Source organism: Lygodium microphyllum, chromosome 18 (genome assembly GCF_053477565.2).
Source record: "Lygodium microphyllum isolate KBCC chromosome 18, Lygodium_microphyllum_v1.1.10, whole genome shotgun sequence".
Taxonomy (NCBI): domain Eukaryota; kingdom Viridiplantae; phylum Streptophyta; class Polypodiopsida; order Schizaeales; family Lygodiaceae; genus Lygodium; species Lygodium microphyllum.
This window is the reverse complement of record NC_141152.1, coordinates 47,521,874-47,532,958: the sequence shown is the minus strand read 5'-3', so window position 1 is coordinate 47,532,958 and position 11,085 is coordinate 47,521,874. Positions and strand designations below refer to the sequence as shown.

The 11,085-nt window shown below is 37.6% G+C and overlaps 1 protein-coding gene across 1 annotated transcript; it reads left to right on the top strand.

The window, feature by feature from the left end:
* Positions 1–2,509: 2,509 nt before the first annotated feature.
* LOC148020847 (uncharacterized) lies at positions 2,510–5,066 on the top strand. Its single transcript, XM_087699471.1, has 2 exons — positions 2,510–2,834; positions 2,920–5,066. The coding sequence occupies exon 2, from the start codon at positions 2,961–2,963 to the stop codon at positions 4,389–4,391; it is 1,431 nt and encodes a 476-aa protein (XP_087555597.1). The 5' UTR covers positions 2,510–2,834; positions 2,920–2,960; the 3' UTR covers positions 4,392–5,066.
* Positions 5,067–11,085: the final 6,019 nt, after the last annotated feature.

Genomic DNA, 11,085 nt, shown 5'->3' with positions numbered 1-11,085 from the left:
GCTAAGAGTACAATTCATCTAAGTCTTTACAATTTCAACATGTAACCTTAAAAAATGTGATATTAATTTCCATAAATTAATGATTTTCAACATATAGAATGAAAAAGTTTGGACATCATATATTGTAGGAGCAAAAAAGATATGTAAATCTAATAGAAATATTGTTGGCCACCACATGTTGTCTTTTCATCGTGACCTATGATGTTTAATCGGAAGCCTAACCTTTTGCTTAGATATTTGAAATTCAATATAGTATCTTTAATGAGATCATGTTCCTGTTGATGTGGCATGGTTTTCTTAGTTCATAAAGTGTTGCTTATTAAACTAATATCATGCAACCAATGTAATCGTAAAATTTCTTATCTTTCTTGGTGCAAGTGTAGAGCAAATCAACTTGTTAGAGAAGAATTCTGGAAGGAGTAATTCCTTTAGTTCCTTATGTTATGAGCTTTAAACAATTTAAAACAAGGGAAGAAGGTGTATGTTGAATTCATGGCATTTATATCTAAACTTTGATTGGTATGGAGCTTTAAGCATGTGATATAAACTATATGTTATTAAATTAACAATGTGCATGTTAGCTTACTTGCTTACACCAAAGTGGTTGATTAGAAAGGTCCAATCAATCATCCCTGATCACATATTTGAAAACCATTGGGTAGCTTGAAAAAATATAACTTATTGTCTTGATGACTTTACCAACGAAGCACGCATATGGGCATGTGGAGCACCATGTCCCATTAACATTCTTTATCTTGAAATGGATCCAAACACATCACAAGTGTTTGCAAATCAAGGTTCATGAATCTATGATTGTAAAGTAGAAATTTGGTTAGATGTACCAAAATGTGCGACTAAGAGTTGTTCCACACCCAAGTAAAGAGAAATTTGTGTAGTCGTGATGATCAATGAAAGCAAGTGTGGACATGTTCAAACTTTGATTTTGAGCTTCATGAGGCCATCTAAAGTACATGGAATTCTTGCTCAAATGGAGTACTTTACTTACTTTAGAAATTAGGAATATTTTGCTAATGAATAGAGAAGTGATTTGATGACTGACTCGTCTATCATGTAGTCTCTCTCCCGTCCTAGCCTAGTGTGGTATGATCACCCATTGTCAAACTTGTGCATATTGACTCATAATTTACAAACTATCAAATAGACTTGAGTGCAAGATTATGGATCTGAATCTTGCATTACTCATCACAATGGACTTTAGTTGGGAGTGCATACAATAGTTGTTTCTATGTTTTCAATTTAGATTCTAGGATAATATGAAGCTCTATTATATTTTCTTAATCATAAATGCTTGTAAACATTGCTTGCTATAGGGCATGTGGTATCATAATGCTATAGTGGCAAGGTGGTGTTTCTTAGAAAAATTAACCCTAAGTAGCTAGAGTCAAACGACCCATTTTTAGATTTGTTGAGTTACTTCATCTTTTCACTTTTTTGCCTAAACTTTCTCTCACTTTCTAAACATGATCTTAAGAGAGCCCTTGCTTTTGGAATTAAAGCATGCTAGAAGCTCTTCTTGGAAATAGAAGGGCAATGCTCCATTACACTCTAGTGCCAACTTGTTCCAATTAATATTGGAGTTAAAGGTAAGATCCTTGTTATGTGTATAACCCCTCTCTCGCTTGCAGGGAGAGAGTTTTGGGGTGATTTAAGGGGGGGAGGGGTGGGGGAGTTTGCCAAAACTTGGAGATGCCATGCTAACACAAATGAAAGGGACATGTTTAGTAATAATTCTACAGTGCTAAGAAGGGCTTTGGACAAGGGATATTTTGTAGGTTTGTCTTGAAAGTAGAAACTATGTTTGTGGTTTTTGACTACGTCAAAAGAGGAAAAGTCTGACAATGATGGCTTAGTTTGTTGCACGAAGGTGTATAAAGAAAAGTATTAAATGAGCGTATCATTTCTATACAAAGGCCCTCTTATGACTTTAGCTTGTCAATGTCCAATCAAAAGAAAACAATAGGAAAGATCTCAACGGTTGGCTTATATTGGACCAAAAAAAAAAGAAGAAGCTTCAGCACGTGATTATCCTCTTCCTTCTTTTATTGGCCCTAATGGGACACAACTCTATGGGTTCTGGTCATGCCCAGGGGAAGTGGGAGCAATGAGGCCCCATTCCTCCCACTATCACATGGTTGCCCTGCAGGTGAACAAGGGGAGTGAGGTTTTCTTACCCCTCTCTTCCTCCTCCTGATACTTGTCGAAAATATATAGCGCTAGTGGGGCTAACAATTTCAATTGGTTGATGGACGATGTGCAAAGTTAGTTTGCCAATCAGGTACACATCTCAAAAATTTGAGAATAAATGTGACTAGCTTGTCTTGCCTTCCAGTGCTGCTCCTCAAGCTAGTGGGCGTGTCCATGAACTTCTTTGCCCAAAAAATCCACTTACCCCGGGTGCCCCTAAAAGGTTTAGTCATGCATGAACCAATGCTATATGTACAAAAGACCTATTGGGGGTTACGTCTTTCCATAAAACTTGGGTAAAGGTTCCATTGATGTCTGGTGCACATGAGACATTTAGAGCCTTTATATACGTAGACTACCACCCTTGGTGCTACTATGGAGAAGTAGTCTCTGTAGTTGAAACCTGGACCCTCTCTCTCTCTGTGCATCAGACATTGGTCTCCATAGTATGAGGGACTGCTTATACACATTTTGCGACTGCTCATGCACATTTTGTGGCATCTCTCTGTTCTGCTTCAGACTTCTGCTCCAAGTCTGAAGAAATAGCAGGTGGATAAGTCCAAGTCTTTCTTCCATGTCACATCAGTGAAGAGATTTGACAGCTTTGCCTGCATTAGTCCATTTACCAGGTAAATTTCCGGCATGATTGATCTATCTATTTGTTTCTGTCTCTTAAGATGCAGTATTGATGTTAAAACATGTGGCACCAAACAGTGCTGCATAGCTCCAACTCCAGTAGCTGGTTATTCTGTGAGATGGGTTGCACGACATCTAAGCATCAGGTTCGCAACAATGACGATAGCTCGAACCGGCCATTTGTCCGAAACATGCCCATGCCTCTGCAGACCACCAAATCAGAAGGGGGCAACCGTAAGATCTCATGGAAATCTGCACCGTACAGCATGCCCAAGTATGATGCCACTGATACTATGGACGGTCTGGATTCCCCGCAGTTCAGGAACCCTTCAAGACTGCTCTCTGCGAAAGATGAAGGACATGCACACACCCCAGAAACTAGTAAGGACCTGCAAACCCAGCTTACCTCTAGCAGCTCACATCATAACAGGAATTCCAGATTGCATGCACATGCAGCATCTTTTGATTCTGTGCAGATTGAGTTTGCAAAGGCAGGGCTCACTGATCGAAACATCATACAGTCGCCTGCATCTGCATACAGCAGTGTGTCAAATTTGCAGACTGCATCAAAAGGTTTCATGGATGGTTTGAAGGTGCTCCTGAGCCCAGCCTCTATGCCCTCTCACGTCCGCTCTAGGTCCCTGACCAAAGGTGCAGGCCTTGGTAAATCATTGTCATCAAACTGGACAGCATTAGGAAGGAATGACTTCACAGAACTGGATACAATGCCCTCCAATTGTGAGAGGTCATGTCTAAAGCAGCATGAATGGATGGCAAATGCAGATGATGTAGCAGAACCTGGCAGCCCACTCTTTAACCCATCTATTTTGGCTACAATTGAGAAGGCATTAGAGTCCTCATCTGATGATAATTGGCAGAGTTCAGATGGGAGTGCAGCTAGCACTTCTACAAGTGACTTTTCAACACCTGAAACTTGCTCTGATTCTGAAAGCCCTCAGTGGTCTAGAAGAACCTGCATTATTTATCAGGAAACTTCCTGCATTGGTCTCAACAAGCCTCTTAATCAGGGCTCCCTTTCTTCAGCGGAGGTACCGCACCAGTTTGATAGCCCTCTAGAGAACTTTGATTGTAAATGCCCCCCTGGTTGTGAGGGTAAGACAGTCCTCTACCTCACCAGTTTGCGTGGCATTAGGAGGACATATGAAGCTTGCTGTTCACTAAGGTTAATACTGAAAGGATATGATGTTCATGTTGTTGAGCGAGATGTTTCAATGCACTCAAAGTTCCGGCAGGAATTGACTGATATATTTGGGGCAGTCATGAATGTTCCTAGACTGTTCATAAAAGGTAGGTACATTGGAGGAGTGGAAGAGGTGAAACAGCTGCATGAAGATGGCATTCTGGCAAAACTCCTGGAAGGATTGCCAGTTGACTGTAACAAAGGCTGTGATGTCTGTGGAGATCTCAGGTTTCTGCCCTGCTCTACTTGCAATGGTAGCCGCAAGTTACGTCGTTCAGGTGCCAAGATATCTCGATGCCCTGACTGTAATGAGAATGGGCTTATCTTGTGTTCCGTGTGTGACCTGTGAATGTGAAATAGTGATTTACAAACCATGACAGGAGTAGAATGATATCTGGCATGCTTGCTCAGTGCATTTTTCCTGCTGTAGAGGCTTCAGGCAGCCATCATCGTTTGGTCCATCTGAGGTTCTTGCCAATCCTTGCCTGTACAATAACAACACGATGTACTTTTCTTTGTAACTGCTTTTATTCATGTGTTTTGTCTTCAATGTGTGTCAAAGACAGCTTCATGTCTAGAATGGGCTAACACTGCCATTTTCAATGAATGCTGCAAATTTCTGCAGACACATGCTCTTGAGCAAGTAGAGTGGTTAGGTCTTGTAAATAATGGCAAACTGAAAGTTCCACCATGAAAGGTAAACCTCTCTCAATCAGAATGCACGATAGCAAATGAGGATTGCGTATCAGGAGGCTTGTCTTTACTGCTTAAGGGCATTTAGCCTCTCTACAAGCTAGGAGCTGGCTTCATAGTTTATGTTTAGTCCTTGTTCTGGGTGATGCTGGGCTTTTTGGGCTGCTTAAACCATGACATTATTTGTCATTTTAGTGTTTACCAGGGCAGATACCATGCCATGCCTCCAGTCATTATGTACGAAATAAGATCTTGTACCTACAAACATGAACCTTCCAAATTTTCTCCTAAACAAGTGGAAGATGCTCTCATTACTTTCTGGCATGCAAAAGGCATAGTAGCATCATGTATTCACAAAATCCTTGACATGGTCCTTCATGGGAAGCTCTCTCCCAAGGGCCCTCCATAAGCTTGATACCCTTTTGGATGTATGATCCCATGGTGTCAAATGTGACATTGGGAAATCTCTTGCTCCAATCTTGCTTAGCCTTGAGAGATATTTCAAGTTTGTTTGCTCAAAATTGAGGCTTAGGATCTCCAAGACATTTGATTTGTTAGCTTCAATAATCTTTGTGTTAACATTTGCAAATATTTGAGCCATAAATTGACCTCCTTCATGTTAAGACGGCAAGCTTAACATTTGCGGATATTGATGATGGGCTACCTCGTTAGATGGGTCCTCATGTCTACACTTAGCATGTTGGTGCTCGTTGACTCTTAGATGACCATTGACTTATTACTTATTATATTTTGTTTGTTACATCTATCTATATTTGGTATAGTTATAGCGCTAGTCGATTAGTATAGTGCGTTATGCACTATTTGTCTTAGTAGGTCACTTTTTTTTGTATGCATTAAAAAATGTGTAAAAGAAGAAGAAAAAACCAACAAAAAAATGTTTTGGCCTTCATCTCTCTTTGTGTATTGATGAGTGAGTTTTTCCTTGTGTGTATTGTGTGTGTTTGGTATATCAACTTGTTTTCTTGCTATGCAATTTATGACATGATATCAGAGTTGCACCATTGATAGATGTTGTTTTTGGATATTGAAGTAAAGGGGAAGCAAGGATTTGAGCAAGCAAGCATTGAGTAAGAAGCTTTTTCATTTTCCTACTCTTTCTCTTGGATGTGCTTGTGAAGGTATTGAAAATAGGGTAGAACAAAAATCTCAGATTGTTGTGAGATTTAGTGTGTAAGTAGAGCACTATACATTTTGTAGAGAAGCTCTCTAGGGCTATCCGTTGCTCTTTGGCTAATTGAGATTGTTTTGAGCCCTATTTTAGACTCGTAAGATTACGCACAAAAGGTTTTAGGATATACTACAATTTTGGTTGTATTGATTGAAAGTGGATACACAAGTTATAGATTTTAAATTCGTAAGTTTTGAGGCGTTTGTTAGAAAACAAACACAAGTTTTATCTATAAATAGGTTATAGATTATATGTATTATTGAGCAGTCATCAGTGAAAAAGGCTACTTGGTGTGTTGTTGTGTGCTTGTAAAAGGTTGTAGAAGGCTTACTTACTGTATACCACTATGTACTGCACTTCGTTAAAAGCAGCACTTTGTCGAGATGCCTAGCTTGTCTAGCTATGCTTGGGCAAGATCCATCAAGGAATGAGATAGCCATTTAAGCCCCTATGTTGAGTCCCCTAGTTGGATGGTTTTGGAACTTATTTTGGAATTCCCCTTGCATTATACACACTAGCTTATCAAAAGAATGCCAAACTTTCATGCGAGAATTCTTAAGACTAGGTCTCTTTTCAAATCTGTATTACATTTGTATAAATCTTTCCACAACTCCCACTTTAACTTTTATGGCTTGCTGATCATATTGCTTAGGAATCTCTTCGCATCATCGCATCTATTGATAATTTTTTTGCTATGTTATAAGAGGACTGATGTTTTCTAGTAATTTTTAATCTTAACCTTGCATCCATGTACACCTAATGAATTTAATAGCTCCTCAACTGTCTCAATGGATGCTTCACATATAGAGGGAGACTTCATTGTGTATATATAATTGACATGTAACTTCAATAGCTTATCAAACATGTGCTTGAGGCAATGCAAAATGCAAAATTGGAAACAACTCTTTTCAAACGTTGTCAAGAAGTGACATATTCAATGGCACCTTTCTATTGCAAGCCAGTGCTCCTCCCTTCCATGCAACATTATCCATAGTCTCATGAAAATTGTTTGTTTTTATGCAAAATGAACAAGGCAACGATGCTAATGCCTTAGTGTCACAATTGAAAATACACTTAAGAGTCTTGAGATGGCAGTCAAAGTGCGAAGAGAGTGCAAATTAATATCGAATTCTTCAACTCCTTCCACACAGAATTTATTGCCACTCATTTGCCTAGAAATTATATCCAAATGTGGAGTACGTTAGAAGATCCAAGAGAGAACATTATGGGTCTCCCTGGGCACTTCAACTGTTGCTAGCCACCAGATTTTGTTTTTCAATTGCACACTAAATGGTCGGACAAGCATACTATCTTTTGCATAGGCCATGGTATAATTCATCAATGTTATCCCACCCTCTCAAACTAGCATCCCTTTATTATTTGGCATTCATCAAGCTTGATAACAACTCCAATGTTGAAATAAAACCTAGAAATTATAGTTGACATGAACTTATAGAAACGAATGTACTATTTTGAATCCATAATGTTATATTAGGACAAGTCAATATCTTCGGAGCATTTCACATGGTAGAAATAAGTCATGGAACATTACAACTTAACCACGTTTGTTATTTGGTCATGTTTTTGTATTGATCTTACTCACAAGAATATTGAAGAGAGAATGAGAAATACGAAGACACACACACAATAATAAGACAAATAGGAAAGTAGCTATATCTTCATTATATTTCAAAAGTATATTATCACATTGTTATCATCGTATCATAATTGCACAAGACAAAGCATAGAATAGATAAAAACTTCTCTCTCCTCAACTTCCATTCCCAAGAAAATGCACAACACCAACTTCCTCAAGATGCATGCAAATATGTTCCTCTTCAAACCTTAGGCTTATGTGAAGATAACTCCAAATCTCCTATAAGGATATGTGCATATGCCAAACATATGGCAAAGCATAATAGTGCATTTTAAGCACTAACACCTGGCATAGCTCGATGGATGGTTGCATGGGATCCATGACCTGAACCTGCATATCCCTTGATCCAAAGTGAAATACAATGCAACTATTTCAAGACAACAATATGCAACAAGTGTTATTGGAGTAGAGATTTTAATGTATATATTGTAGCAATTGTTGAGCGTAATGTCCCTATGAAAAGCACCCACATCTATAAGAACAATTGAAATTTGAAAAGAAGCTCGTATACAATCTCACAATATAAACTTAATAAAATTTGAAGGATTGATTCTTTCACAATCATCTTCCTACATCTTCGATTTGTGTATCATTGTTATTATGAACATAGCAAGATAATGTCAAGATTATGAGTGTAGTCTAGCCACCATGATATCAAAATGGAGCTCTTATCCTTCTTTTTTATGTTGACAAGAATGAATCTATGAGGAGCCAATAATGGCTGTAAACTTGATCAACCACTAAATGATAAAAATAAGGTAGTAAAGAGAGGTAGGAAGAGGGTAATCAGATAAAACTCAAGAGTAAGTGGAGGCTAAATGAAATTGGTGTTAAAAACATTGTTCTTTTGGTCTCTAAGTCTCAAATAAGTAAAATATCTTTTATTTGTTTCATCATATAAATCAAAAGTATAAAAATAGATCAAAAACTATATTTTAGGCTCTAATTAGTGGATATTAAGAAGATTATAAAATTTTATGAAAACTAAAATAAAGTAGAGTTAAATATATGGTGAAATGCACCTAAGAATGAAATCTCACCTTTAGACAAGGAAATTTTTGAGAGATATAAGCATTTTAGTGATTAAAATAGTAGTTTTTAATCATAATTAGTGATAATTAAAAAAATAGATAAATATGATTAATTATTTATTGAAAAAAAAGTTAAACATGACTAGGAGATCTAACTATAAAATTTTAAATACTATGGATCTCTGGATTTGAAGATATCTAATTTTAAAGGATTGAAATGGTAGTTTTTGAGTGTTTTTAGTGTCTAATTAGTGAATATTGGGAGAAAATGAGGTTATTTAATGATGGAAATTGGTATTTAAGATGAATTTGGTAATGGAGAGTCAATGGTTAAGAAGGTTTAAATTTTTGGATTTGAGAGTAATTATTATTAATATTTTCATTTTTAAAATAGAAATAAATAAAAATAATAAGTTAAGATAAAGAAGGAAAGGGTACTTCCTTTGTAAAATAAAGTTAATGATAAAATACTAATTAGTGAATATTAAATGTTTTATCACAATATCAATAAAATTAAAGAATCCATTAGGACTTTTATAATATATATTTTCTTTGATTTGAATATGGAGAGAATTGGACTTAAATTGTTGATAATTTTAGTTCAAAATGGAAAAGTTAATGTATGAAATTATAGAAATTTGAGGGATTAAAGTGAACATGTTCAAGTATTTTAAGGTTTAACTACATGTGTGTGTTGGAGCTTTTGTTTATACGATTAATTAGAGATCACTAAGACTTCTTTAGTCCACTTCTAATTCTTAACTAACGAAATGGCTTTACACATAGTCATTTTGTCTATTCGTATAAGGGTCTCTTAAGGGACCGTCCCTTTTAGCCCTTGAACATGAATTCTCAACCAATGAATTATTAAAAGAAAATGTATCTTAAAGTGTAGTTATGAAGTAGGTGGATCATTGGAGCCCCAAGAGAGATACCAAGGAAACATGACTTCTATTGCAAGAAAATCTATCTTGTACTATCAACAACCATCTTTTTCATATTTGATATGATTTCAACAAAGAAAATAATACTAGAAATAAGAAAACTTCACACAGGTTCATAGAAACAATTCTCCCACAGCTTTAACTTTAACAAAATCCATCATGCTCTTCATATCCTTCATAGAATTCATTGATAGACCACCAAAACAAAAAAGAATACTTCACTTTGAATGGAAAGATATCACATATTATTCATCTTCAAAGTTTCCATAGCTTTCTCTCACAATCTCTCATAGGTAGATACATTATCTTTCATAGAATTGGCTGTCTCTGACTCTCTTTCCCTCTCTCTCTCAATAGTACATCATCTCCCCACTACAATACTTAATAATCAATCACAAATACCCTTCTTTGGTTGTGAATACCCCTCCCAAGAGGTGTGTGTCTGATATGAAAGATCACCAAAGCCACTACAATGACTCTTCATAGCTCACTACTGCACTTCACTCGAGTCTTCTCTTGAGTCTTCAACAACTACTTCTTCCACTTCCTTAAGCTCTTTTGAACTTGCATTCACCTCTTTCCAAGGATAGAAAACTTTCCCATACTACACCCTCATCCAACAAAGTACTTATAGAGGCATACAAAAGATTTACAAAATGTTAACCGTCAGACGAACAAGGTGGAAAATCTGGAAAAGCTAAAGCAGAAGAAAAAGGCCAAGGAAAAGTGAAACAGAAGATAAAGGCGCACAACGAAAATCTAGAAACACAAGAAGTGCAGAAAAGTCCCAAATGAGGGAGAAAGATGCACAAGGAAAAGCGCAAGTCAATACTTTTGTAAAAGAGCGCAAGTGCATCGTGATTTAATTTAAGGAGCGTCGGCCGTGCAATTTGTAAATGTAGACAAGCGGTGGAAAGGAAGCTAGGAAGATAGAAGGACAATGGAAAAAAGGGCCTAGGCCACGGCCGGCCATGTAAAAAAGGGGATAAGGGGATGACCACCCAAAAAGGGATTTAGGGTTTTGTATATAAAGTTGAAAAGTGAATGAGAAGATCATTCTTGTGTGTGGCCAAAGCTTCTTCTTCTTCTTCTCTTGTTTCTTGCCTTCTTGCTTGTGCTTGAGTGAGGGATTGAGGGAGTGTGAGGGAGTGAGTGTGTGAGAGTAAGGGATCGTGGAGAAGAAGCTCCCCATCTTCTCTCTTCATCTTCTCTTCTTCTCTTCTCTTCTCTTTTCTCGCGCGGCTATGGAGGATGGAGCTTGACGGAGAGGGCTTGAGGTTTCTTGAGCTTGCCGTAAGGATCGTGGAGCTACCGGAGTGCGCGGGAGAGGAGGTAACTCGATCGGTTTGGAGGTAAGCTCACTATATCTGTAAGGTAGGCATTGCGTGTCGGCTATGTGAGAGGTAGCCATGACCACTCGGCTTGAAACGCTTGATCAATAAGCTGTCCGTAGGTCTCGGGGTAGAGCTCTGTAGCTCCCCTTCATTTTGGTTCTGTTGTCGGGACCGATGGATTCGAGCCTTGAACGT